This window comes from Mercenaria mercenaria, chromosome 8, assembly GCF_021730395.1.
Source record: "Mercenaria mercenaria strain notata chromosome 8, MADL_Memer_1, whole genome shotgun sequence".
NCBI classification, from domain to species: domain Eukaryota; kingdom Metazoa; phylum Mollusca; class Bivalvia; order Venerida; family Veneridae; genus Mercenaria; species Mercenaria mercenaria.
This window is the reverse complement of record NC_069368.1, coordinates 83,323,650-83,349,383: the sequence shown is the minus strand read 5'-3', so window position 1 is coordinate 83,349,383 and position 25,734 is coordinate 83,323,650. Positions and strand designations below refer to the sequence as shown.

Below are 25,734 nucleotides of genomic sequence, written 5' to 3'. Positions count from 1 at the left end.
ACAATCCAGTACTACGATGTCACGTCTCTTTATCCTTTCATTAACAAAACCGGAAAAGTACCATTGGGTCATCCTACCATCATCACAGAAAATTTTGAAAGTCTTCAAAACTACGAAGGCCTGATTAAATGCAAAGTCATTCCACCACGTCAGCTGTTTCACCCTGTTCTACAATGCAAAGTCAACGGCAAGTTGTTATTTCATCTATGTAAATAGTGCGCAGACGTTAAGAATGAATGTACGTGTACTCATACAGATGAACAACGATCTTTTGTGGCAACGTGGGTGACAGATGAACTAAAGAAAGCTATTGAAAAAGGCTATTAAATCGCGAACATCTATGAAGTCTGGCACTTTGAGAACGTGTCGCAATACGATCCCAACAATATGAAAGGAGGCGTATTTGCTGAGTATGTAAATACCTTCTTGAATCTGAAGCAGGAAGCTAGCGGTTGGCCATCGTGGTGTACAACAAAAGAACTAATTTAAAAACAGAAGTATATTACACAATACCATGAAAAGGAGGGTATCTGGCTTGATTATGAAAACATACAAAAAATCCCGGCATGAGAGCCTTAGCAAAGTTGATGCTGAATTCGTTTTGGGGTAAATTTGGACAACGTTCAAACATGTCACAAGTTGAAATCATCGACGATCCTGCCGTATATTTCGATAAATTGACTAGTGAAAAAGAAGAAGTCACCTGGGTTAATTATGTTTCAGACGACCTGGTTGAAATGAGATGGAAATATAAAAACGACACTAACACAAAAACAAATGTCATTATAGCTGCTTATACGACTGCCCAAGCCCGTCTAAAACTGTACAGTTACTTTTAGCCTTTAGCTGAAAGGGCATTGTACGCGGACACAGATTCGGTTATATTTGCCACAAAGGAGGGTGAATGGGTGCCTTCCCTAGGTGATTATCTCGGCGATCTTACTGACGAAGTTTCAGGAAACGCTATAATAACTTTCATTACTGGAGGTCCAAAAAACTATGCATTTCGCTTGAAAAAGCCGGATGAATCTGGAAAACAAACACATTGTAAAATCAGAAGAATCACACTCAGTTACAGAAATTTACAAACGATCAATTTTGATGTAATGCAGACAATGGTACTTGATAGTTCCAAAGAATCAATAACAGTCAAGGATCTTTTCAAAATTAGTAGAGACAGGAATAGTACAAAACTTTTAACTATGTCATAAAACAAAGATTACAGACTAGTGTTTGACAAACGAGTCATTCGTGAAAACTATATATCTTATACATATGGATTTTAACTGATTTAAAGACAATATTGCTTGTACTGAAAATTGGCAAAATAGACTATTTCCCTGTTGGACAGTGAACAATGTGTTTATTGATTGAGTGGATTAAGTGTTATTGTAAATAATAGAACAATGTTATGCAATTAAAGATTATGAAGTATATTGAACTTTTTTCTATGTAAATAGTTTTCATATATATTGTACATTAAGATGTTATAGTTGTGTATCGTAGTCCTAATAAAAAGAATATAAACTGTATGCTGTTTCTTATTGATCTGTGTCTTAACATTGATCAACTATACGACTGTACATGTATACACTTGTAACAGAACCCATACAGTTGGTTTTATGTTTATATGGCCCTTGCATCAACCGATGTAAGCATACTATATAGAACCTAGACTCAACAGTCTACCATACTGGGTGGACATGTACTGTTACTAGTACATTTGGATGGCCCTATTAGTATTCTTAATCATGTAGATACATGTACGTATTGCGTGATTGATCTACTTTTAAAACGCATTTCATTAAAACTCCATTCTAATAGCAATTCAATTAGCCAAGCAATTAATGTAGGGATAATACACGTTTTTTTGTGTATTAACGTCTGCAGAAGCCCGCGGGATTGTTTGTGACCGAGACCGAAGGTCGAAGGTCGAGGTCACAAACATATCCCAAGGGCTTCTGCAGACGTTAATACACATAACAAACGTGTATTGTCGCTATTCTTGCATAAAAAAATATTTCACGACGATTTATGTATTGTTTTCATATGTGATGACTTGACGATTCCGGTACATTTTTTATTTACCATTGCTGTTGTTCTTGAAAACGGTAAACATGTTTTAAATATCCGTTTCCAGGGCCCGGAAATAAACAACACTATCAAAAGCACATCCTGAAGGTTTTTAAGCGATTTTTTTTATCTCTCATTATTACAAACATAAAATTACCAATAATTGTTCATATCATTTCACAATTTGGTGGACTCGATCACAATTTCAAGAATAATAACTTTACATTCGAGTTATATTGAGTACGGACACGCATTTGGAGTGCGGATGAGTACGAACGTAGTGTCAAGTTTCCAAGCTGTTTATACAAATTCTTCGAGCAATTAGATAAAAACATACTGACTGATACTTACCAAAATCATAAATATAATACCTAAAAACGAACAATAGCACAAATTACACGCGATACTTATTTATTCACAGTTATTTACAATAACTGAACAGACGCTTTTTTAAAGGGAGTGAACTCTAAGAGAAGCTAGTGCGTATATTGATGGGGGCAGTACGTTTGGGGTTGGAAACAGATACAGCTAAATATACTATGGATTACATTGTATCTATAATGCTACAAGAAGAGGTTGTTATGGAAGAAACAAGACGCAGATGCCAAATATCAGGGTGCGCAAAAATACACATATATATCCCTGGCAAAGCATTTCAAAAATAAAAATCATGTATTAACAGCACGTGAATTGCATTGTTTGCACACGATTTTTCTCCCGTTTATACATGGGCGGATCCAGTGAAAAAAGTAGTTTTTATGCAAGAATATGCCATAAAACATGTAGCCTGGCATTGTTTTACCGTATTGATAACGTCACCCTCTGTATGTACTGAAAGTTTCCTCCTCTAAAAATTCCCTCCTCCGAGACCAAGATGGCGGCTTTATATAGAATTTATAGGGAAAATGATGACGTCACACTCCCTGAAGATAGGCACATGACTACTACACACTACGACTGATGCCAGTCTAATCCTGGCCTAAATTTTACGATAAAACTCGAGGTATCATTATTTTTACTGTGGGTAGGGGAAGCGCAATGGTACACAGAGCGAAATCTTAACGCTGACCCCCGTATTTCTTTTTTGAAATAGATAGCGATTGAAATTATGTACGCTTGTTCAAAATTATTCAAAAAACTATTGGACAGTTTCTCAAGTTAATCATATAGGCGTCTTTACGCAAAATTTTGGGTGAAACTCGACGCCAGTTTCACGTGTTTTGCATTCATAAATCATTTGCCTCCGATGTGACGTCTAAATAAACTTGACAAATTATATATCATTGGAGAGGTAATTTTAACACAAACTTGAAAATAAAGACTTTTTGCCGTATTTTTGTTGTATATAGGAACGCTACTTAGAAAACCTGTCAAGCACGTCTTTTGCGCTCTGCTGAAAAAAGACGTTTGTGGTCATGTTTGAAGATTTATTGGTGTGAAATGGAGAATAACAGAACTGAAAAAAGCAGTCTATCAGAAATATCGTCAACTTTAATCTCTGAAAATTCATTACAGTCTGTTGAAAATTGGTAGGTGGCGCATATTTGAAATTACAGACTTAGTGTAGCAATTACTTGTTGTTTTTTTTTTTGTACATAAATGCGTCAGACCAAAGCTATTAATTATCGATTTTTCCCCGTGTTACTACAACAACAACAATTAGTACGGAAATCTACGAAGCACTGATATTGGATTACTGGTTTCTATGGTTTTATTATGATATGTAAAGCTGTCTTGCTTTATCGGTTTAGAGATGTTACTAAAAGTTGGTAATGGTACTGTGTACATGATTTCAAGAGAAAATTCTTCTGGAATGTCGGCTGTAACCTGATGTCTGGAACAATGCCTTGAGGTGCACCTTGGGTCTTCCTGTACCATTAAATGCCACTGCATGACCAAACTATGACAATGTGACTCTACTCAAACTACTACCCCAAAAAATACCAAAAAAACCCCCAAAAAGTTCAAAAATATCTAATAAAATAATACTTCACCATTGTCTACATCATTTGTCAAATTCAGAACTTTGTCAAAATTGAATGTGTCTTAATTTATACTTACGAAGTTTGTGTGAGTGAGTGAGTTGGGTTTTACAGCGAATCGACACAAAATGGTCAAATATCGATGAGACATTGAAAGAAGGGAGATGTTCAATTATTTACAAATATATAATCTATTAGATAATCAAGAAATTGTAATGAAATTGCACCTCATGTTCTGTCTATTATTGGTTCTGTAAAAAATCATATTACTACTATTTTCATCAAATATATTATGTATTAATTGACCACAGAAGTCTATCTATGATAAAAACATAAACTCCTGTCATATTGTCCGTAACACAAAAGCTGTTATAAAAATATTTGAAGGGTGTTAATGTTAAAAAGATTTAAGGTCAGTTATTCAGCAACTGCAAACCTTGAACTATAAATCTTGAGCATACTTTTGCAGGAAATTTACAATGTGGTAAAAGCTTTACTTTCTTTCATTTGTAGAGAAAAATCATACATCTGGCACAGATAATTTGAAATAGTTCAATTAATCTTGTTGCGTCAGTTTAGGGTGGCTATTGACAAGTAGTATTAAATATAGCGCTTCTGGCGCAGTTTAATCTAATTTAACATTTAGTCTTTGACCTAAACCGACCAATGCCGGACAATTAAAAATCCACAGGTTTTAACTTTACTTTCATTTTCTCATATTTTCAGAAAACCTGGTTATAAATAGCTGACATATTTTCTGAAAATGTTATATTGGAATTTACGTTGTATTTTCTGAAAATGGCTATGTGGGAAACCATAAATTCAACCAATAAAAAATAATCTGCAAAAAACCTGCCATTTTTCTGCCAAGTTGGCAGCAAACTGTCATTTGCTTTTACTTTGGCCGAATCTTTGGCCGAATCTTTGACAAAACTTTGGCAGATTTTTTTTATTAATAAAATGTAAAGGTGGGTCTATGATCTTTGATCTTATTTTCAATTAGTAAGTATATTATCAGGGTACAACAAGTAATTAAACTTTTAAATTTAAAATTTTAATTCAAAAGTTTTTTTTCTAATCATGGAATGCATGTTCATTTGATACAGGTTATACATGTTCATCCGATACAATTCATCCGATACAGTATTCGATGCAGGTTCATCCGATATGTAGAATCTGATGTAACTACTCGTCAAAAGCGTAAAATTTACTTCTGTAAATGTTGAATCTTCATAAGGATTAATGTCAAACATTGTTCCTTGTGTTAGATGAACTTTAATTTTTTTCTTATACATAGATATTAACTTATCAGTGTCAAAGTCCTCAGCTGCTATATTTACAGTATTGGTAAATGTACTAATAATTATATCACTACCACTACCCCAAAATCTAAGTATAAATATGATATTGGGCTTTTAGTTGGTTTATTCGGTTCACCCAGGGGGCTCACACCCTTTAATAAAATATTAATATCTATTATATAAGTTCCGGTTTTTTTAACCTCAAACACACCCTTCAAAACCATATTTGGTACAGCTATTTTATATTCTTGGTTTGTGAGTATAAAATCTTCATAATCTACGATAACTCCAGGTCTTATTTTAAATATATTTAAATAGTTCAGATCAGCCATATTTTTATATGTTGAATATATCCAGACACCACCACGGTTAAAATACTTTTTCATTTGTATGTAATCAAAAGTATGATTATAATAGTATTCAAAGAGAAACACTTCATGTCTCATTTTTTCTATTTCTTTTCCAATTCTTCTTTTATTTTTTTTGTCTTCTTTTTAAGTTTAAGAATTATTTCAGCAAAAATCATCAAGTCGTTTTTTTTTGTAGAACTTCAGAAGCAGATAAATTGTCAACAACACCTTTTGTTCTAGCAAATTGTGTTTCTTGTTTTAAAAAACATTTTTTACTTTGTAATTTCTTCAGCATTAGTGGTAATTTCTTCAACATTAGCGGTTATTGCTTTAGTATTAGCAGTAATTACTTGGGTATTAGCAGTGATTGATTCTCCTTGTTTAGCTGATATTTCAACTACAGAGTCCAAATCATTTTTTTATTTTTTTAATTTGATCATTAATTATCTTAATTGCTTCTTCTTGTTTAACTGATTTTTCAACTACAGAGTCCAGATCATTTATTATTTTTTTAATTTTATCATTAAATTTATTAATATCTTTTGTAATTTTTTTGTAATTTACTTAATTATGCATATTTTAAATTGTGACGGGTTTTTCAACAATACTAATCCAATTTCGAATTTGTTTTTAAAGTTATCTATTTTAAAATTAATTTCTTTTTTAAGGTTATCTAATGCTGTATCATGATCATCACCTCTTTGTGAAGCTGCCTTTTCCAATTCAGATTTATATTCTGCAAATTTATTTGAAAATGTATCGAGTAAATCTGATTCCCTTTTTTCATTTCAGTATTTAGTTTATTTATTTCTGTTCTTAAATTTTTAACTGATACATATTTGTAACTTTTTCTCAGCTTCAATAAATTTTTCTTTTAGCTCTTCATGTTTAATCATACTATCTTTTAATTCTTGAACTTGAGTGTATAAAATGTTTAAATTGACTCGAAATACTTCTTTTATGTTGTCATCTGTCAAATCAGATTTCTCTTCAAGTTCTTTAATAGAATCAGTCATAGCTTTCATTTCTTCCTTCAATTTTACCTTGTAATGATTAATTAATAATGAATTTTTTTAAAATCTTTTGTTAATTCTCAAAAATTCTTTACTTCTACTTCTAGTGTTTGTTTTTTACTTTTGACATCTTCAAGTTTATAGTCATCTATTACACTTTGAATTTTTTTATACACAAACCCTCTTGAAACTGCATCGTTGGGTTTATCTGGATTTCCTAGGTTGATTATTTCATTACCCCCATATCTAATGCTCTATTATTGTGTTATCAAGTTCCTTATTTCTTGAAGATACGATTCCCTTTCCTTTTTAAGCTTTTTTAATTGCTTTTTAGTAGCATAATCACTTAAATCAATATCAATTTAACTTTACTTATACTGTCAGGTTCGCTTATTTGTTTTTACATCATTAAAAACTCCCATTATTTTAATTATTATATATTACCAGTAAAGTTTTTTCTTAAAAACTTCCTTGGTTTGTCAATATATAAGAAATCATATTTTCGATTTTTTTACATTAGAAAAAGTATCACGATCTATATTTTGTTCATTAAAAATCCTATTATTTTCCATTTTATCTTGATATTCACCAATAAAATATAATGTGACAGTTAATTCGAATATCTTTTGGTGTTTTATAGTAAGACTGACTTAAATAAATAACACAAAAATTTTTGTGACGTCCTTGAATAAAGTATTTTGTTATTTCATTTTGAACTTTTTTATCTTCACATACAAAATCATCAAATTTTAACATTTTTTGTTTTTCTGATTCAAATTCTCACAAGGTTCAATTTGGTTGGGATCAGCTGAATTTTCAAGTATTTCATTTGGATCTATTTTAATTTTTTTTGGCAATTTGGTTTAATTTGGGTTTAATTAAATCCTGATATTTAGATGTTCTAGGTTTTTTAGCATATAAGTATAATTTATCATAATATATAAGAGGTTTTCGAAGTATATGCATTAATGTATTTGTTTTCCAGATCCCGACGATCCAATTTTAAACATTCTAAAACATGAATCTGGCTTTAAAGGATAAAATTGTTTAAAGTTTCGGATTTATCACTTTTTGCATTATAATTTGGAATTTCCATTTATATAATATACATTATTTTACAATTCTTACATTATCTTACATTATTTTACATTATTTTACATTATCTTACATTATTATAAAAATGCAATCAAAACTTAATGAAATGATAATAAGAAAAAAATTAGTTGGGCAAAAGATGAGAGATCTTAGAGAAGAAATAATGAGAAAAAAAATAAGAAAAGCTACAAATCGGGATATGTATACTGAAATTTATAGGCCAATTACTGAAAAAATAGAAAGGCAAAAAGAACAATTATCAAGTCAGTTAAAAGCATTACCCGGAATTAAGGAGCAATTAGCGTTACTTCAAAAAGTTTTTTTGATAAAATAAAAGAAGTAGACAACAACAAAAAAATTTGGGAGAGATAATGGAAAAACAACCACCTCCGGAACTACAAAAACCATTACAACCATTACAACAAAAACTAAAACGAAAAAGAGGTTGATAAATACTGGGAAAAAAATTTTTATAACGAGAAAGGAAACCTGAAGAATCAGAAGAATGGGAGCAAGACCGAAAAAAAAAAATACATACAGTAGATTTAGATGCTTTTATAGATAATGATGTTTTAGAAAAATATAAATATTACAAACCGTCTGAATGTTTGACTTTTTTTCTGTAGATGAATCTAATCCCGATAAAATAAGTAAAGACGATCTTAAAGCTACAATAGATAAGGTTACTGAAGATATTAAAAATTAATGGTCCCATAGCAAGCAAATCAGATCAAAAGATCAAATAAGCAAGAAAAAACAAAGAATTAAAACATGATCAAGATCAACTCATAAAGTACAAATACCGGTTAAATCATATTCTTGATACGGATCCTATATAAAAAAAGGAAAAGGAAATAAAATCATAACCCATATAAAGTTTTACCAAATGGACAATACGGAAATTTAATTATTAACTTAAATAAATTTTATGGTAAAAACAAATTAATTGCTAAGGATAGAAAAAAGGGAAAAAGAAGTCATTAAATTTAAAGTAGATGATGATTTAATTGTTTGTTTAAATAAAAGATAAAAACAAAAATAAAAAGCATTCAATTCTTTCCCAAGAAAAATATTAAAAAATTTAACAGAAAAGCCCAGGTTTCCCTATAAATAAAGATTTTATAAAATTTTTAAAAAGAAATTAGAGGACAAGGTTTTGACGTTTGTCCATGTAACCCAAAAAAGAATTGGTTAATAAATTGGATTTAAATTTTTTGGTTAAATTTAATGGGGAAAATTAATAATGAAAAAACCTAAAAAGGGAAGGTTTTAGAATAATTGATAAAACTTTTAAAAATGAAAACATTTTTTACCAGAAAACATAAAATGTTATTTAAAAATTTTTTTTTCTTAAATTTTTTTTTTAAATTTAAAGGTTTTTAATTATATTTAAATGGAAAAAAAAATAGTATTAAGTTTTTTAAAAACAGTTAAAAAAAATTAAAATTACTCCGATTTGATTTTACAATCGTTTTTGCGTTCTTTAATTTTAGATAAAAATAAAACTTATGTTTTTGGTTTGGTTAAAAAAAACCCACTATGCCCTATTCTTGGAAAAAAATATTAGTGATGAAATGAAAATTTAAAAAATTCGTTATCTTTAATGGTAAGGTTTGGGAAAAAGGATTTTTTTTAAAAAAAGGGTTTTTTCGTTACCTTTTTTTTTAAATAATTATATTGGGGAAAACCTTAAAAATTTTAATGTTTGATTATGAATTTGATAAATCAAAAAATTTGCTCCAAAAAAAATTTTTGGGGAATTTGATTAAAGTAGTTTTTTGTTTTGTTTTCTTTTAAAGAAAATTTTAAATTTGGGGTTTTTGGGAAAAAATAAAATTTTTCATACATTGCTTGGATTTGAAAAAAAAAAAAATTAGCCCAAAAAGGGGAATGGGGAACTAAAACCCTTTTTAAATTTAACTCTGTGGATCAATTTACACGGGTGTTTCTTATTGAAAATTCACTTGTTGGGGGAAATTTTCAGTGTTATTTTTTAAAGCTTTAAGTACTGCGATTTAACAAGAGTTTAAACCATTTACAAAAAAACCACAAAGAGTTGGTTTATTCTAAAATTTAAATTTAAATTTTTTAAAAAAAAAAATTAAAATTAGAATATATTTTCCAAGTTTTTTTTTGGTGAAAAATTATTTTTAAGGGGGTTTTTGGAAAAAAAGTTTTACCCCAAATTTTTAAAAAGAAATTTAATTAAAAACTTTTGGGTTTTTTTTAAATTGTCCCAAAAAAATTTTTTGAAAAAATTTAAAGGAAGTTTATTTATGTTGATGCTCACACGGGAAAAAATTTTCATACACGGATTGGGATTTTTGAAAACCTTAACAAAATTTTCTTTCAAGGGGAAGTTTGCATCTTCAATTAGCACAGCGGGAAAAAAAGCTTTAAAAAACAGCAGGAAAAAGCAGCATTTGGGAAAGGGGAAAACAAAAAGGTTGGAAAGAATTTGGAAATTTAGCTGTAAAAAAAATTTTTTTAAAAAACTTAAAAAAAAACCTGCTCCGGCGTTGGAAATTTAATTGAAAAGGGAATTACAAGAAAAAAAAAAATAGAAAAAATAATGATAATGAGGAGGTTTTTTAATATATGATTAAATAGATTATTGTCGGGATCTGGGATTTTTTAGTTTCGTGCTGGAAACTTAGCTCAAAAAAAACGTATTAACGGTTTAATTTTATAAAAAATAAAAAAAAAAATTAAAATAAAAAATTTAAAAAAAAAAAAAAAAAAATTAATATATAATTTTACAGGGTTTGAACAAAAGAATATTGTAAAAAGATACAAATAACCCCTTTTTAAAATTAAATACAGCATTTTTATCTGTTTTTGGGAAAATAATTTTTTAAAAACAACAAAAAAACGGTTATCCCTTTTAAAATTTTAATGATAAAAAGCTCTTTTTTTTGATTGGTTTATTGGTTATTTTGAATAATTTTTAAAAGTAAATAAGTTTCCCAAAGGGTTTAAAATTATGCGGGAGGGTAGTAAAAATTGCTCTAATTAATAATGCAGCTTAAAAAATTAAACAGTTAGGGGGTTTTAAAACAAAAGGGAAAAAAATTGTTTATGATTGAAATTTAATTTATACAAAGTTTTTAAATGAAAAAGAGTTTGGTTAAAACTATTTTATGATTATGAAAAAATAAACTGGAACAAATGAATTTATTTATTTAAAATAAATTTTTGTTTACTGCTGCTGATGTGATAAAAAAGGGTTTTTGCTTTTAAAAAAAGGTTTTAATCAAGGGGGAAAAAAGAGGTAAATGCAAAAAATTCCCATTTTTTTAATTATCTTTTTTTAGGGTTTAGAAACAAATATTTTACCCCCAAAGTCAAATTCAAAAAAAACCACTGCAGCTGCGATGATGATGAATTAATTTTTAGGCAAATTGCTGCGGACCCGGGGAAAGAGTATTTGTAAAAAAATTTTTAATTCTATGGATTCCCGTTTAATTTTTTAATGAATTTGGGTTTGATCTTTTTTACTACTGCAGTTTTAAAAAAGGGAAATTGGTCATCCTTAGGGAAATGAGGGACCCCAAATAAAACTGATACACAAAGTTTAAATAAAATTTTTTTGAAAAACGCTGGGTAATAAACCCAACTTTTTTTTGGTTTTTTTTACAACACTGATAAAATTTAATTTCACAAGAACATAACCCACTTTTATTTTTTTACTTTTAAAATTTAAATTTGCAGCAGTTGATGTTTAATTCTTTTTTGAGCTCCTGTGGTCTTGAAGTTGGTAATGGGTTTTTTTCCAGAAACAGACTATACAGGATATCAAAAATATATGTTGATGAAATTTAAATTATTATTATAAACAAAAAAAACCAAAACTACGGGAAAGGGCTCCCCCAAAAATTAGATTTTAATTTTCAAAGTTTTTTTTTGGATTTGTTCTTTTTTAATTGGGAAATTTTAAAAAGGAAGTAATAAAAAGCCCTAAGCAGTTTCATTAACAATTAAGTTAACTGCAATTCCCCCTTCCCAAAATATCGTTTTTTAAGGGCAATTTTATTATATGGGGAAAACAGTTGAAATAAATACTTTTGGGAAAATGAATTGTTATTGTTTAAATAAACTTGTTATTTTTTAAAAAAAATAAATAAATTTTAAAATAAAAAAAAATTTAAAAAAATTTTAAAGTATTTTAATGTCTCAAATTATATTGAATATAAATTTAAACCTTACAGATGGAAAAAAAGAAAAATTTAGCCCGGGGCCTACTAAAAAAAAAAATCCTTATAATTTTTTTTTTAAAAACCATAAATTTTTTAACAGGGAAATTTCCCTTTACTTTTAAAAAAAAACCAAATTAATCAAATTAAAAAGCTTTTGGGCAAATAAAAAGGGGATTAGAAATTCCCAATTTAAAAAGCCAAATGTCCAGTCAAGGTAAAAAATTGGGGGTTTTTTAAAAGGGGAGCTTTAGCGGGTTTTTTGTTAGGAAAAAAAAATTTCTTCCAATGGCAGCAAAAATTGCTCCAAAAAAAATTTGCCCCCTAGGCTTTGGGTTTGCTTTGTCGGGGATTTGGCCAGTTGGTTTTAAAGTAAAATATTTGGGGAAATGGTATGATTTCTTTGCTAAATGAAAAGGAGAAATTTGATAACCATTTTCCCCTAATAAAAGGGAAAGAAAGCTAGTGGGGATCTGGAGTGTTTTTAAAATTAACACAAAAACAAAACAAGCGGGGGGTTTTTTTTTAGGTAGGGTTGGTGTTTGTTTTGGGAATACCTTGGGAATTACATCTTTTTTTTGGGGGTTTTTTCCCCAGATTGATTTAAACCCGGAGCCTTACAGACGAATTCCTATGTAAAAAAAAAAAAAAAAAATTTATAAACAACCCAATATTAACTTTGAAATTAAAACAAGGGGGAAAAAAACCAAAAAAAATTTAAAAAACTTTAGGGGTGTTTTTTAGTAAAAATTTAATTTTACCAAGAGTGAAATCTCGGAGACCCACGGGGTTCCCCAAAAAATTTTAAAAAATTAAAAAAAAAGGGTTGAATGTGGAATTAAAAATTTTTGGACAAACTTTTTGGGTTTCCGGGAAAACACTTTGGGGTTTGTTATTTTGGGTTTAAAAATATCCCCCCTTGCCCCCTTTTTGGGAAATTCCCTTCCACCAAAGAAGAAATTTAAGTATATACCAAATTAATATAAAAAAATGTTCTTTATCAAGAAAAAAACAAGTACACTCTGGGTTATTATTTTTTATTTTTCTTTAAAAAAAATGTTAAAGGGTAAAGTCCCGGGTTGTATGATTTATTCCCATAAAATACAAAAATTTAAATAATAAAAGGAGTAAATAAACAAACTATTTAAATTTTTTTAACAAAAAAGGACATTTATTTAACTGAAAAAATTAATATAAGGGGAAATTTTTTAATAAAAAAATAAAAAAAGTAAAAAAAAAATAGAAAAACAAATGGGAAAAGGAAATTTAAATTTAAGGGGAAAACCTCCCATTGTTTTTAACTTTTTATACCCAAGATACTGATGGTGGTTTTATTTAAAGGGAAAACTGTAAATGCTAGTCCCTGGTTTAGTTAAAAAAAGGTAAAAATGTAAGAATTAATTTTAATTGCATTTTAATTTTTTGTTGAATGCAATTAAATTAGTTTAAAGGAGAAGCTAAATTACAAAAAAAAAAAAAAGGGAAAGTGTAATTCTTTAAAGTTTTCATTTTAAAAAATAATGGGAAAAAATAAATCTATTTCTTTTAAATTATGCAAATAAATTTTAAAATGGATGATGCTTTTTTTTTTTTTTTTTTAAACGTTTTAAATTATTCAGTTAACAAATTTTTGGTTCTTTTAATTTAATTTTTAATTTAATTTTTTAATTTAATTTTTAAATTTAAGAATAAGCTAATGTTTAAATTTACCATTACCCGAATATATCTTTTATCGTCAAAACTTGAAAAGTTTTTTTTATTTATAATTTAAGGGAAAGTTTGGTGTTTATTAGAACGAAAACTTTTAAGGTGTAAATTTACTTTGGGTTGAATTAAAAAAAGTATCTTTATAATTTTTTTGAAACTATTGTTTTCTTATCAAAAATTTTTTTAATTTTCCCTTTCTTTTTTTAAACTTTAAACTTCGTTTTCCCTAAAAAATATGAATACATTTTACTTCTTAATCCAACAAATTAAAACAATTACTACCCCGGAACCCTTCATTTTTAAAATTTTTTCCAAATTATTTTTTTAATTTTTACGAAATAAAATTTTGTTTTTGGGGTTATAATCCTATTTAAAATAAATCCTTTTTTAAAAAGTCTTTTTTTACGCTTCTTTGGTTTTTATTTATACATAATGAACGTGCCCAAAAACAATAATTTACAATTCCCCTTGTACTTTTCCTTAATATAATTTTAAGGGAAAATTTCTTACAAAAAAATATTTGATAAATCTAAAATTGCACATTCCAAATTAAAAAAGGTCTGTTTAATAAAAAATTTTCCCTTTTTTTCTTGAATACCAAAAGGGGTTAGATTTTAAACTCGTTAAAACTAAAAAATTTAAAGGTTTGGCTATGTATTTTAATTAAATATTTTCATTGTTTTAAATTTAAATTTTAAACCCTCTTGCGAAAATTTCTCCATCGTTACCAAATTTAACGGTTGTTCTTTAAATTAAAAAAGTCCTTTTAAAATTTGTTTTTTTTGCTTTAGATTTTTTTTGAGTATTAAAATTCCAAAATTTTCTTTTTTAACCAAAACTTTCGTCAAAAAATTTTAATTTTTTTTGTTTTTTGGGTTTCTTTTTAACCCCAATTTTTGTAAATTTGTTCAAGATTTTTTTTTAATGAATACATAAAATTTTTTTTTTAATTAAAGTTGGAACCAACTTTTTACATTTCTTTTTCCCATTTCAAATTTTTGTTTTTAAAATTTTTTCTTAATCAGGGAAAACCCCTTTATCTGGTTTTTTTATTTTTTCGGAGGTTAAAAGGGTTTTTCATTGGGGGGTTTTATGAATTTTTTTTTGGTTTTTCAAGATCCCTTCAACTATAAAATTAGTTTTACCTTTTGGGAATTAATTTTTTGAATTGTTTTTCGGATTAAAATTTTTAAAAAAATTTCCCGAGGGGTAAAGGGGTTTAAACTTTGCCCAACCGTAAAGGTTATTTGGGGTCGAGGTTTCATAAGTATTTTTCTTTCTTCTTTTTTAATTTTTAATCCCTTTATATATTTATTGTTTGCTTTAATGTATCTTTTTGAAATATAAAAAAATTTTTCTCCCCCCCCCCCCCCCCCCTTTTCAATAAAAAAAAATAAAATATCAATTTTTAGTTTTAAAACTAACTTTAATTCCAGTATTTTTTAAAAATTGGGATCCCCCAAACTTTAAAACCCGGGCTACTAAAATAAAGACAAGGATCTAATTTGTTTTGTTCTCTAAACATAGTTTTCTAAAAATTTTTGAAAAATCAGCTAAAAATAATACGTCAGTTTTTTTTAAAAATGATTTTTGTATTTCCCATTGTTTTAATTTTTAAAAATTTTTTTCCAAAAATTTTTGCATGTTTTTATTCATTAAACGAAATAAGTTTCATTTAAAATTGAAAAAAAAAACTCTTCTTTAGAAAAGGTTTAAATTTTGTTTCTTTGAATTTTTTAAATGAATCCATGTAATTTATATGGATAAAAAACCTTTTGCCTTTTAATTTTATTTTTATAAATTTTTTTTAATTTGGAAAAATTCCCCCCAAGTTTAGTTTTTAAAAATTTTGGAAAAATTTTTTTAAAAAATAAAGTTTTATCCAATGATTGAGACATAAAAATTTAAATGAATTTAATAAAGACCAAAATCAGAAATATAAATGCCCATAAATTTTTTCCATATTTTTAGGGAAAAACTTTTTAAATTTTTTTTGTTAAAAATTTTCCCATTTTTTTTTGGCATATATTAAAATTTTGAAACCTTTAAAAAAAAAAAAAACAAAAAAAAAAAAAAAAAAAAAATAAAAAAAAGGAATTTTATGTTTTTAGGGTTTAAAAATTAATTTTTACTTTGAGTGAGCAAATTCCTCTGAAATTTTGTTATATGGGCAAAGAAACACGTAATGGCACTTCACCTTCTAATTTTTCTTTTTTTTCCCGATATGACAAAAATTTTGTTTTTTTTAAAATTTGGTTGAATCTTTTTTAGACATTCTTAGTTCTTTGTTTAAAAAATTTTTTTAAATATTTCTTTAAATTTTTCCCCTTCCTCAAGCATTTTTCAAAAAACTTTTAAACTGCATTAGGACCTTTATAAATTTTGGGTTTGGTTTTTTTGTATTTTTATTTGTCATAACAACAAACACTTTATTTGCTGTAACCACAAAACATATGATTTTGATATGGTTAAATAAATTTTAAAATTCGTTTTATGGGGGGAAAGCAGTTAAAACTTTTTTTGTTATTGATTCAAATTTAAAATTTAAAATTAAAAAAAGGTAAAGCTTAAACCCTTTTTGATTAATTTTTAAATTGTACTTTTCTTCCCTCTTTTTTGGGATTTTTACACCCTTGGGGTACCATTTAAAAGCTAAACAATTTTGGAAAATTTTTTCATTTTAAAATTCTTTCTTTTGGAAAAAAATTTTGTAAACATGATTTACAAAAAAGTTTTTTTTTGGGTTTATTTTTTTTTTTTTGAAAAATTTTAAACTTAAATTTAAAAACTTTTATCCAAACATAATGTTGGCAAAAGTTCTTGAGGGCTTACAGTCATCATCAGTTTTTTTATCATTTATTTTTTTCATTAGGGAATTGCAACATGTCCAGTGTTCTTCGTATTTATACTTTGTTTTGTACAATGGAAAAATCTTTTTCTTCCCTATCCCAAATATTTTAAATGAAAATTTCATTTAAAACTTTATTTTTGGTATTTTTATTTAAAGTAAACCCGGAAATTTTTAAATTTCCCGTTTTAATCAAGGGTCGTTTATTTGTTTTTTATATTTTGAAACTTTTTTGAGGGTCTTTTTCAACAGGAATTTGTAACCAAATGGGGCCCCCATTAAAACATTGTTATCTCATTCTTTTTTTTATTTAAACCTTTCATTTAAAATTTTTAATGATTTTTGGGAATTCTAAATAACTTAAGCAGCCAAGGGTCTATACTTATATTATTTATTAATGAGCTTAAATGAAATCTTTTTCTCCAGCACTTCCTTCAGAAAACCAATTACCAAATTTTATTTATTATTTCATCAAAAAACTTGATGTAAAGTTTTTTTTTTTCGTTTGTGTTAATAATTTCTAAAAAACCTTTTTATTGAAAAAAAGCTGATTTATTTTATTGTATCGGGTTTTTTCCCTTTTTGCAAAAATTAAATTTTTTTAAAACAACGTTTATTTTTTTTTTCCCTTTTTAAAATTTTTTAAATTCAGATTTTAAATATTTCATAAGAGTCGTTTATAGTTAAATATAATTGATTTTTTGGATCTTGTTTTTGTAATTTTTTAAATTTTAAATTTCTTATTAAAATTGTTTTTAAGATCTCTCGATTTCCATCTTTTTATTATTTTTAGGAAAAAAAAAACTTCAAGCAAAAAATTTAAATTTAAAAAAAAAATTAAAATAAAAAAAGTTTTTTTTAAATTTTCTTTAAGAAGAAATTTAAAAAATTTAAATTTTTATCCCTTTTTCCCTTAAATTTTGTTTTTCCCAAATTTTTCTCGGTTTTGGGCCCCTTAAAACACATTTTTATTAAACCCCGCTTTTAAAACCAAAATTTTTTAGATGCTTTGTAAAGTGCTTCTTATATTTTTTCTTCAAAAGTTTCACGGTTTTGGTTACAATAACTTTTTTTAGGGGTTGTTTCGATAATTATTTGGTTGGGACCTTTACATAATTTTTTCATCATTTTCTTTTTTCAGTTAAAAGACCCAAACCCCGTCCCCCTTCAAATAAAGTTCTTTTACGGTAAGGATCTATAAAAATTTTTTTAAATTTTTCAATGGCGTGGTTTTTATATTCATCGGGAAAATATTTGATCAAGTTTTGATTTTAAAAACTTTCTTCTTTTAAGAACTTTTTTTATATGGGAAATTTTTATCTGGATTCATTATTTTTCCCAAAGTGTAGATAATTTTGGCAATTAAACTTTTTATCTTCCCTTTTTTTTAAAACCTTTATTATTTATACTTTTAGAAAAAAATCTTTAAAAAAAAGCACCTAATGAAATTATATTGATTTGAGGGAAAATTTTTTTATTTAAACTATATCTTTTGAAAAAAGAAATTTTAAAGTCATTTTTTCAAAATTGTTTTAAAATGTTAAAATTTTTTACCTTCTTGGGAAAAATCTGGGTTTTAACCCTTTTTTGTTTTAATTTTGTTTTAGTTTTTTTTAAATAAACTAAAAACCAAAATTTGTTTTTTCCGTTTTTGTTTCTTTTTTGAAGTCTTTTTTAAAACATAAAATTTTTGGGTCGGTTTTAACTAAACAAAATCCACAATTGGGTTTTTTCCTTTTTGGTTTTTTAATTTTGAAACAGTTAAGAAAAGAAATTTTTTTTTACTGCCCATCGGGGTTTATTTATAACCCCCATTTTTCGTGAGTTGTTTTGTAAAAAAAAAGTTTTGTTAGCAAAAAAAAAACGTTCAAGGACAGAAAACCCCAAACAAACTGTTTGCAGAAGATAACCAATTTTTTTTTTGGGGGTTTAAAAAATTGTTTGCTGAAAAAAGGGAAAAAAATATTTGGAAGGTTCTTGGGCAGCAAGTTCAAAAAGGTTATTTTTTAAATTTTAAAATTGGGCCCTAACCCTTTTTTCCATTCGTGAAATTTGGGTTTTGGAATTTTTTTTAAAATTGGATTTTTTTCTTTAATAAATTTTAAAAAAAGTAAATTTTTCTGATGCAAATTTTTACCTTCATCTGAAAAAAAAATTTTTTATTTATATAAAATATTATAGAAAAAATCTTTAATTTAAACTTTTTTACAACTTTCTTTTTTTTAATTTTATATCCCTTAAGTTTTAAATTCCTTTATGTGCTTTTCAAAAAGGTGTTGAATAATTTTTTTTTTTTGCATTTTTAATTTGTATGGGAAAAAAATTTTCCCGAATTCTTTATTTGGATCCCTTCTTTATTTACTTTTCCAAACCGTGTTTTGTTTTTAAGTTGTTTTTTTTTATGATGATGTGATTTTAAAAAAAATTTTTTTGTCGTCAAGTTTTTTTTTTGTTGTTAAAAATGGTAATATGAGGGAAAAGCGCCCGCAACTGCTTTTCAAAATTGGAATAGTGGAACAAGTACTAATGCCCGCGGGGGAAAACCCAAAAATTTCCCGCTGAATTTTTTTAATTTCCCGTATTTACTCTCCCACAAAAATTTTTTTAAATTTTTCTGTAAGCAGGGTAGTTTTTGTTAAGTGAATAATTTAATTTATCTATTGGGTTTTTATTCCATTATTATTAGAAATAAAATTTTTATTACTCATTTATATAAAAATATTTTTTTTAAAATAAATTTTTTTCCCAAAATCGCTTTAAAAGGTACCCAACTATTTTAAAATTTTTTACTATAAAACCCTTTTCCTTTTTTCTAAAACTTTTTTTTTCTTATGTTTTGTTTTAAAAAACTTTTTCCCAAATTCTAAAAACTTCTTGTGTAGTAGGTAAAAGTTCTTGTCCGTAAAATGAACCTTGAACTATTTCATTATTTAAATCTTTAATAGAGTATGTTCTGGGATTTGTATTATTAATTTTATAAATTATAAATATTTCCTCTGTCCAGTTTGGTGTATATCCTTTTTCAAAATGTCTTTTAAGTTTACTTAAGCGAACTCGATCACCAATTTTAAATTTTGCTTTACTCTTTGGTATCTTTAAATCACCATATAAATTAAAGTAAACAGTACCTTTATTTAAGTTTTTACTAGCTTCGGTTGGTGTCATTTTTATACTAGAATGTTTTGTTTTGTTATATTTATCAACCATATCCTGCAAATTATTTAAATAAGTATAAGTATTATTTGCTGTAAAATATTTCCACATTATTCTTTTTTAACTTCTATTAAATCTTTCTATTACTACAGCCTTTCCTTCATTAAATGTATGATACATATTAATTTTATTTTTATTCAAAAATGATTCAAACTTTTTATTATAAAATTCTTTTCCTTCATCTACCCATAAATTTTATGGAATCCTTGCAGTCTTCGGGGACTTTTGTCCCTGAATTCTATCTTCAGAAATTATTTTTTCAAATGCTTCAGTAACAGATTCTCCAGTTTTATTCTTTAATGGAATAACCCAAGCATATTTACTAAATATATCAATAACGGTTAATAAGTACTTTACTCCTTTATTATATTTTGAAAAAGCTTGCATGTCAACTAAATCAGCTGACCAAGTATCATCAATATCATTAACTATCACTCTTCGTTTCCTAAATTTTCTTTTAATTGGTTTGTGTAATTCTTCTGCTAATTCATCGCTCCAGCGGTAGCTTGGTGCAGTGATTCCGGGGGTATACTCTACCCCCTTTTCCCGTTTTTTGACTTTTGTCCAAGACCAAGTGTGTATTTCGTTTTAATTATAGGTTTCACAACTAAATGTTTTGCAATCTTTTCTCCAAATGTTTTTGATTTAGTTTTATTTAAATTGGAAAGCATTTTTTTGTCACATTCACTTTTACTTAGTCTTGAGTCATAACAATAATCATGATTCATACATACTGCATCCAGTTCATTGACAGGGGGTCCATTATCTAGGGGATTTCCTGGCCCACAATAATTATATCCTGGAAGTGTTAAACCTTTCTTAGGTAACAAAGGTAACATTGCTTTATGGATATCTAATTTACCTCCAGTTTTGTTTTTAACGAATTTTGATTTCGTTTTTCCGCAAGATTTACATTTTGCTTTTATCATTAGCCTCCCGTTTTTTGCTGTAACAAAGTGGGGATTTACATTATCAGTAAATCTTCTTTCTTTCAAACAATATATTTTATTTTGTAAACTCATCTATATCATATGTATTTAAATTTAACTTTAAAACTTTTAATTGGGTTTGAAACCTGTGGATTTTTAATTGTCCGGCATTGGTCGGTTTAGGTCAAAGACTAAATGTTAAATTAGATTAAACTGCGCCAGAAGCGCTATATTTAATACTACTTTGACAGCTAGGTGATATTAATCACTCTTCACAACAGTATATAACCTCAGAATCAAATTTCTAAGCATGTTGACATGAGCCTAGAGAGAAAATGTTTTGTTTTGTTTTTCTGAGAAAATATGGGTGTCGGTATGAAGAAGGTAATTACCATTATTCTAAACAGACATTTTAGGTCTAAAATATTTATACAGCTACTTAGTGTGAAGTTTCTACATGTAACAACAAACACCCGATTCTGAAAACTGACCCCTGCAATTCATGATGGGCCAATGGTCATTTAATTTCCATGTTATAGTTATAAGCAGATTACTGATAAAAGTTGCCAGGAGAACCAAGACTCTTTGTAATAATAGCCAAACTGTGATAATTGGCTGTTAAATGGCCATTAATGTTAGGATCAGTTAAGACAATAAATCAATGATAAGCAGGGGATGCAGAAACCCTAAACTCATATCCTCTGACATTCACTGATAATGCACATCTCTGAGAACTATTGTTTAATGCTACAAAGAAAGCTAGGTTATGATTAGTCACATAACTTAAAGCTAATTTCAAAGGAATTGAACAAACAACGAATAAAATTATTATAATAAGCATTTTAGGCATACAATCATATAAGATAATAAGTGGTTAAATATTTTAACCTTTAACCTGCTGGTGGCAAGTGATTCTGCTTTAGTGACCAGTGCAGACTAAAATCATCCTGCACATCCGTGCAGGCTGATCATTGTCTGCACTGTTCGCTATTCAGTCAGTAAATTTTCAGTGAACACCCCTTTGAATAATAAATGGTACTGCCTAAATTGAATGATGGACCAGTCCTTTATAGAAATTTAGCAGGCTAAAGGTTAACAAATATCATTTTACAGAATAAAAGTTCACTAACTGCATATTGTAAAATTATAATGAAACAAACTGTCAGACAGACTTACTAAGTCTGTTTTGATCAAACAATATGTTATAAAGTTTATTCCTTTCTTCATTATGGCACTGATAATTTCTAAGGAAACCCTTTTTCCTATAATCATGATAAAACATATTTTCCAAAATGCACACCTGGTTAATTGATTACGTAACCGCTCCAGTCCTCATTAAAGGAGATTAATTTAAATTATCATTTAAAATTATAGATAAATTACATACCATAGCTTCTTTTAAAATGTGTTTAACAAACAGAACATTTTTTTTTTAATTCATGAAATTGTCAGGACTTTCTTTCTTTCTTTTATATTGAATGATAATATTCTGTTGTGACAAACAGCTCTTTCTGTGATCATCTTTCTGTGTCATCGGCAAGGTGCAATCAATGGCTTAACGTCGGACGAGTTTGTATGTTTCTGCCCGCGTTAGGAAATATCACAAACACGAGCAGATGAAGAATTTTTACAAAAATCATAAGCTTTTAATTGTCTAGAGAAGCAAGGAAACATTAAAATAATTTGAAAACAAAAATATATACAAAAGATTATCGTCAGTATAATTCTTCAATAGGATAAAAAATATTCCGAAAATATGAATGAACTGACTATAGAGGAAAGAATAAGATACGTATCACAGGTTTTTACTTATTTTACTCAGTAGCTGTATGCCGTAACACGTAAATGGAAGCATTAATTCTTCATTTTAAATAGATATTTTCTCTTTTTTTTTTTGGAAAAGAGAAAAGAATGACAAACACTTTAATAGAATAATAAATAGTATGCCTTCATTCTAATGAAAACAGTATTTGTTCATCTTTTCCTTCTTTGTTTCTATTGGAATATATAAACCAGATAAAAATTACCGATAAGACAGCGAACTCAACCTTATTGTGTTGGTCATGGCATTTTACATGAGCCTATGAGACTTTCTGTTTTTAAGAATATAGCATTGACTGAATTCCATTGCTTTTTTCTACTTGGACATCTATTTTTTTTTTTCATTTATAAGGAAGATTTTCTTTAAGATGTTTTTTATACGATCTTTTTAGAGAATAAATGCAGTTCAAACATACATTATTTTGTTTTTGTGTAAGATGATAACAATTATCATTCTACTGCTAAGGAAAAACTAGAGGGAAGGCAGCAAGCATCTGTCAGACATAATTAGATACCTGCTGTGCTTAATGGCCATTTTATTGGTCTATAGTCAGTAAATTACATGCATTATAATGTGTGAAAATGTGCAGCATAACAGTCTTGTCCAGTAACTGTATAAATCAATCCTAATCAAGCCATCAACACGAGGGAAGGAACAGAGAAACCAGTTTCCCCGTTAAATGCAAGGGAGCTACTGGTAACATTTTTCACGTCTTTGGTATGACGGGGCTGGAGATCGAACCCAGGCCCTCCCGCACACAAAGCGAACGCAGACTAGGCTGTCTGTTCTGTTAAAGAATATGCTTTTGAAATGAAGTCATTAGTCTAAAAATAAAGGCGCATGTACATGAATGTAAGCAAGTATTATTTACTGCGTGCGCAGGCAATCTCTAATATTCGGGCACTTAATAAGACTAATGTTACATATGCACGTGTTAGTATAAAAACATCTGCGCATATATTTAAATCATCTGCGCACATATCACTCGGCTTGTTGGAAAGCTTACTTTCACGCACACTTATTAGTAGACTAGCCACTAGACTGATAATAAATATATTTCTACATTTTCCCCTTTTTGTTGAATTCAATTCCATAGAGACATAAGCCAGTCTATTTTAGAGATTTTCACAGAGGGTGATATTGGACATAGGATATAGACTGGCTCAGTTCACTACATTCAGTCATAAAAAAGTAAAAAGATATATCATAGTCCAGGAGCTAGTTTAACTTATTAGCTATTACATGCGCACCTGCGTAGAACTTTCTTAGACATGCGTACTGAGCAATTTGTCCGTTGTTTTTGCTGCAGCCGTTTCATCTCGAATCTGTTAGAAAGCTAAACTTGCATTTCGATTCGAGAAAAGAATTTTAACAAATAAGTACAAAGTATAACTAGCTATACAATCATGCATATGGCAACAACACTGCCTCTTATTAAAGTCCACAGTGTTGATGGTTTAGTTTTCTATTTCTAGTCTCAATGTCTCAATGGTGTATAATTTTACTAATGTATAAAATGCAGGGAAATTATTGTTTTCTAATCAAAGCTATGTGTCACATATCAACTACTAAATACAGCAAAATTCATAATCAATGAAAATCATATCAAACAAGTTCAGTGTCTGATTTCCATGTTTTAGGAGGTAAATATCATTTACTACACTTCGCTTACAATTATTCTTTGCGCTGAAAAATAGTCTAATCTTTAGACTGACTAAATAATCTGTCCCCAATGTAACTGAACATTAAATAATCTATCCTCAAAGTAACAGAAAATAAATAATCACCCAAACATAGGTATTTTGGTGAGTACCTTTTCTGGATGAATGTATTTTTCTCCCTCGCTAGGCACACACATTGATAATTGAAAAATATATCACTTTTATACACTGGCTGTGCATTTCATTTCCAGTTCAAGTGTTTCTGTATGTCATTTGAACGCATAATTACCTAGAGACAAACTGCACATTAAAAGTCTTGGGTAATATTCTCCAATATTTTCTTGACTTTCAGATTATTGTACAAACCTTTATGTGTAGTTGATTAAGGAACAAACAGACCATCTCCATAAATTCAAAAACATTCCTTATATTAAAATGAATTGTGTTTATATTTTTATGACTTAAACAAGAAACGACACTCTCTCCAAGCTGTGTGTCTAATGTTATAACCCCGAAAACACATGAAGTTTCAATTCAATATCTGCATTAGTTTTGGAGATACCGTAGAACTGGTTATTTCTATTAGGCTTGTAACATTCTGTTTCGACATTCTTAATTTTTGATAATAATACAAATTTTATGCCCTTGGTGTTGAAGACCCTGGATAAAAGTTCCTGCGTTAATTGTCTACGTACATGCATTTTGCTTAACAAAAGTAATCAAATACATTAAATGATAAAAAATGATGATATGTAACTGAAATGCAAACTTCCATGTAATTTTATGACATGTTATCCATAGCAGATCAGTTGTAACAGCACAATAAGGTATTATAAACTCATGGGCTCTAAAAAAGTTGAACACCTGGACTTCATCATAAAATGTTAACGATTACTCATTGTGCCCTAAATTCCTTGAATATGAATTCAAAAGTGTATTTTTTCTTTTTCAGATTTTGGGGACCTCAAAGAAAGTGAAACAGGACAGAAGATGCACAAAAGTATCCATAAAAATGTAGCAGATTCTTCAGATATTAGCACAGTAAAATACTTTAATGCTGTCACATGTGAATATGCAAAATACTATAAACCACAACCATAAAGGATATATTTTGTATGTGGCTGCCACAAATGAAGAAGATAGCAGTTATATGAAATGGAAACTCAAAGTCAAAATTAACATGATATGGAATTAAACATTTACGCTCATGTAGAAAGTGCCAAAACCATGTTACAAACTATTTTCTAATTGTGTACATACCGGTAGTGATACTTATGCCTACATGTACATTATGATATCATGCAATATAGGAAATTCTGGAAAGACTCAAACCCTGATCCATAGATCCACCACTTGCAAAAAGGAGTGTCACAACCTTTTTACCTGTACCTTTTAGGTCCCTTTTAAGGAAGAAATCAGCAAAGATAATAGTTTTTGTCAAAATTAAATGAGATCTATTGGTTTTACAAGACATATGACATAAATTCGCCATAATACAGTTTTTAAGATATTGGACCCGTAATAGAGTACCTCCTTTTTGAAGAGTA

At 28.0% G+C, this 25,734-nt stretch overlaps 1 protein-coding gene across 1 annotated transcript in view; it reads left to right on the top strand.

The window, feature by feature from the left end:
• Positions 1 to 25,288, top strand: part of LOC128558917 (uncharacterized) — a 34,829-nt gene extending 9,541 nt beyond the window's left edge. Inside the window, exon 2 of the mRNA XM_053549213.1 lies at positions 25,140 to 25,288. Within this exon, the coding sequence (XP_053405188.1) occupies positions 25,140 to 25,288 (149 nt within the window). The remainder of the gene's footprint in view (positions 1 to 25,139) is intronic.
• Positions 25,289 to 25,734: the final 446 nt, after the last annotated feature.